This window comes from Aptenodytes forsteri, unplaced genomic scaffold (genome assembly GCF_000699145.1).
Source record: "Aptenodytes forsteri isolate BGI_AS27 unplaced genomic scaffold, ASM69914v1 Scaffold208, whole genome shotgun sequence".
Lineage (NCBI taxonomy): Eukaryota > Metazoa > Chordata > Aves > Sphenisciformes > Spheniscidae > Aptenodytes > Aptenodytes forsteri.
The window spans coordinates 4137488-4140972 of NW_008794963.1; the positions used below are offsets into that span (position 1 = coordinate 4137488).

General features: G+C 37.3%; 1 protein-coding gene across 1 annotated transcript in view; it reads right to left on the reverse strand.

The window, feature by feature from the left end:
- Positions 1 to 3392, reverse strand: part of STK3 (serine/threonine kinase 3) — a 149616-nt gene extending 146224 nt beyond the window's left edge. Inside the window, exon 1 of the mRNA XM_009275516.1 lies at positions 3307 to 3392. Within this exon, the coding sequence (XP_009273791.1) occupies positions 3307 to 3392 (86 nt within the window). The remainder of the gene's footprint in view (positions 1 to 3306) is intronic.
- Between the last annotated feature and the right edge of the window lie 93 nt (positions 3393 to 3485).

Here is a 3485-nt window from a genome sequence, read left to right on the forward strand (position 1 = left end):
CTTGACTCTGTGTAAGCACTGCTCAGCAGCAACTAAAACATCCCTGTATTATCAACACTGTTTCCAGCACAAATCCAAAACATAGCCCCATACTAGCTACTATGAAGAAAATTAACTCTATCCCAGCCAAAACCAGCACAATAAATCCAGTTGATGTGAGAAAACATTCATATTTAGCATAACCAGAATCTTACGTGTTATTGAGTACATCAGCAAAACTCCACATAACCAAATGCAGAAAAATTTAGAAACAATGAGAGGCACCCAAGACTACCAATCCTAGCATAAAGATCAGAAAAATCTGAATTTAGACCTGAAAGAGCAAGAGATACGTGTTTTTCCCCCCAACATGAAAAAACAAACTATGAGTTTAGTGTCCTAAGGTCATTATGTGTGGACTTTACAAAGTAAATTGGTGATGCGCTACAGAGGTAGGCATAAAAAAAAACCTGAAAGCTAACAAAGAAAAATAAAGCAGGACTAAAGAATAGAACTCCTTCAATTACTATCATGAGTTATGGAAAACTGGACAGCTGCTCCATGAAACATGAATATATGCGGTTTATTTTGCAGAAGAACTAGCACATTGAAACATTTAAAAAGAATGGCTGGGATCAATTATACTGAAATATTAAAAGAGAAGCTAGTAAGAGAAATCACTGCAGTCATCAGAAATAGAGGTGGCATGTGAAAGCCTTGAGACATTTACACTGCTTTACACCGTTCACACAAGTAGAAGCAAGTTTAAGACAGCTTACATTGTTGTATTGTGTACTTACATTTAGTTTTCTACCAATAAAACCCAAGGGAACTTACACTTTTGTCCCATCATTTTCAGGAGGAACTTGACAATTGTCATCCATATGACCTTACATGCCCACTGACACAAAAATTAAAACCAGCGAATTTTTCACAGACAGTTCATATTTTAAAAACAAGTTTTTCCCTTCCCACAAAACTTAAATTTCAGTGAAAATTAAACTGCCCGAGTTTAAAGAAAGGACTGGAAAACATTAATTAACAAGCTCCATGCTTGTTAAGAGGCCTTTTATTTGGCAGCAGCGTGCAGGATATGGGCAAGATTAAAAACTATGTTTTTGACAGAAATGCATATCTAGCTACTTTCTTTTTCACTTGTACACAATCTATCTCCTCATACCTGAGTATGCCAATATATACAGAAAAAATACAACAATAATAACAGGGGAAAATTACAAGACTCAGGCAAATTTTGTAACTGACTATTTCAAGAGTGAATGTCCTTTTTAGTGAAGGAAAGAAGTATAAAGCACATCTGAAATACAGTTAGAAATTCAGATGCAAGAAAACACTGTACCAACTACTATACAAATTGTTCAGTATAAAATCAGAACACCTACTCTAAATTATTTTAAAAAGTAAACAAAACTATTCTGAAAAGGACTCCTCTGTAGAAGTCTTCTGTTACTGTTGCAGTACATTGGTCAAACAAGAAAAGCTGGCGATTTTGACAGCATCCCCATTTAAAAGCCACAGTGGCCTAGCCCGTCACTTGGGCATCATCACTGCTACTTTCTAAAGGGCTGTTTTAAAGATTTACACAACACACAACCGTGTTGTATGTTCCTTTACTGGGAAATGAGGAATAAAAGTGCCCTACACCTGTGAGAGAACACTGGGATTCTAGGACATCCATGCAGCTTGGAAGTGTTCATATGAAATTCTTGCTACCTCTAGATGAATGTCTTGCACTACAGATATATCATGGCAACAGATCCCTGTCAGTAGCTGCTCCTGTGGACAGCAAGCACCAAAGTAAAGAAGTCTAGTGCTCACATCTGTTTTGCCAAGTAAACATGGCATGTCCATCCCAAGCCACTACTGCATCCAAGGCAGGCATCAAAAAATTCAGCCCACAAAAAATAATCTGTACTCCTTCTAGACTTGCAGAAAGAGGGGCTGGCCTAGCAAAATAGTTGGGAATGCCAAACAATCAGAAAACTGTAAAAAAAAAAAACAATGGATAAATGGTGTATATATATGCACATTTATGAAAAACCTGAGTTAATATCTTATGAAAACCTGAGTTAATATCTTCCCTCCCACTAAAGAAACAAATCCATTAAGTTCTCATCACATTCAAATTTCCAGAAATAAGCTTCAAAAAACATGAAAAGTATAAAAACGTGCCAGAGAGTTTAGAAGTTCTCTCATTAGCTTTCTAATTCCTCCTGACTGAATCTAAGGATATAAACAGCTCCTCACTTTCAATTAGGCCAGACACACACTTCCAGCTTGGTAATAAAATTTAGAACAAATCCCAGATCTTTCAAAAAAAAAAAATCTTGTAGATTATGCTAACTTCAAGTTTTATTTTCAATCCTTTGATATCACCAGATCCTAAGCTTTGCACTGGTGGTGGTAACATTGATTACTCCTCAGACATTCCCATTTCTTCCCTTAAACCCTCGCTGGTGCCTGTCCTACTTCCTTTATTTGAGACATGCAGCACTGTCAGCCTGAAACTACAGCATAGGCCTGTCCCTCCTCCTCCCATTGCCTGCTAAAAACACTCTGCATAACAACTACTAATCGATTCTTGGTCAAAGTTTTCAAGTAGTAGATACTGTTACTTGATGTATTATTGGAGGGAAAACAGTAGAAGTTCAAGACTGCATTCTTCAAGTCCTGTCATCCTGCAGGAAGCTGTTTTAAAGAATTTTAAAGGTTTTAAATGTAAAACGTGAATGTTTTAAAGTAGAATGTAAAAGTTGATTTGTTATCTTCTACCACCAATTTATATTGTGTAGTCCCTAGTTTTTTCATTAAATTAACAGGAAGCAAGAGTAAAATACTTGGAGTTCTAAGACAGTAAGTATATATGTAAACTGTGTAACTACATTCTGTGTACCACACAACTACATTCTACGTAGTATATAACTACATCCAAGAAAGGACTGTTGCAATTTAAATAGACAATTAAGTTTAATACGATTAAATGTGATTAAAGCAAAATTATTTTGTGAACTAAGACAACAGTGTCACATTTCAAGCAAAAACTCATGGTTTCACATCGTTACACATGCACACAAAAAGAAGTCAAATGATAAATGCTCAAAAAAACCCCAACCCACGTAGTAATTAATATGACCAGATAGCCTATATATTTCAGAAAATACATACACTGCCGGAATACTCTTGATTTTTGCCTCTTCCCACTCCTTGCTTTGCAATTGCAACTATGCAACGCCCACCCCCACAAGCATCTCTCCACCAGCAGGACACAAGGGCACGTTCCAGTGTGGAAAGATAAGAACAACTACTTACGCCGGTTTCTTCCATAGACCTGAACCATAAAGGGCACAGACCCCCAGGCCGCAAAGGACTCTTCTCGGCGATGAGGTTTCCCTCATTTCACATTAAAGCGTTCCTCTTGTAACTCAACCAGCCCCTAAGGGTTTGCCTCCACCTGGAGGTTTATCCAGGACGGTTATTTCGGGGACCCC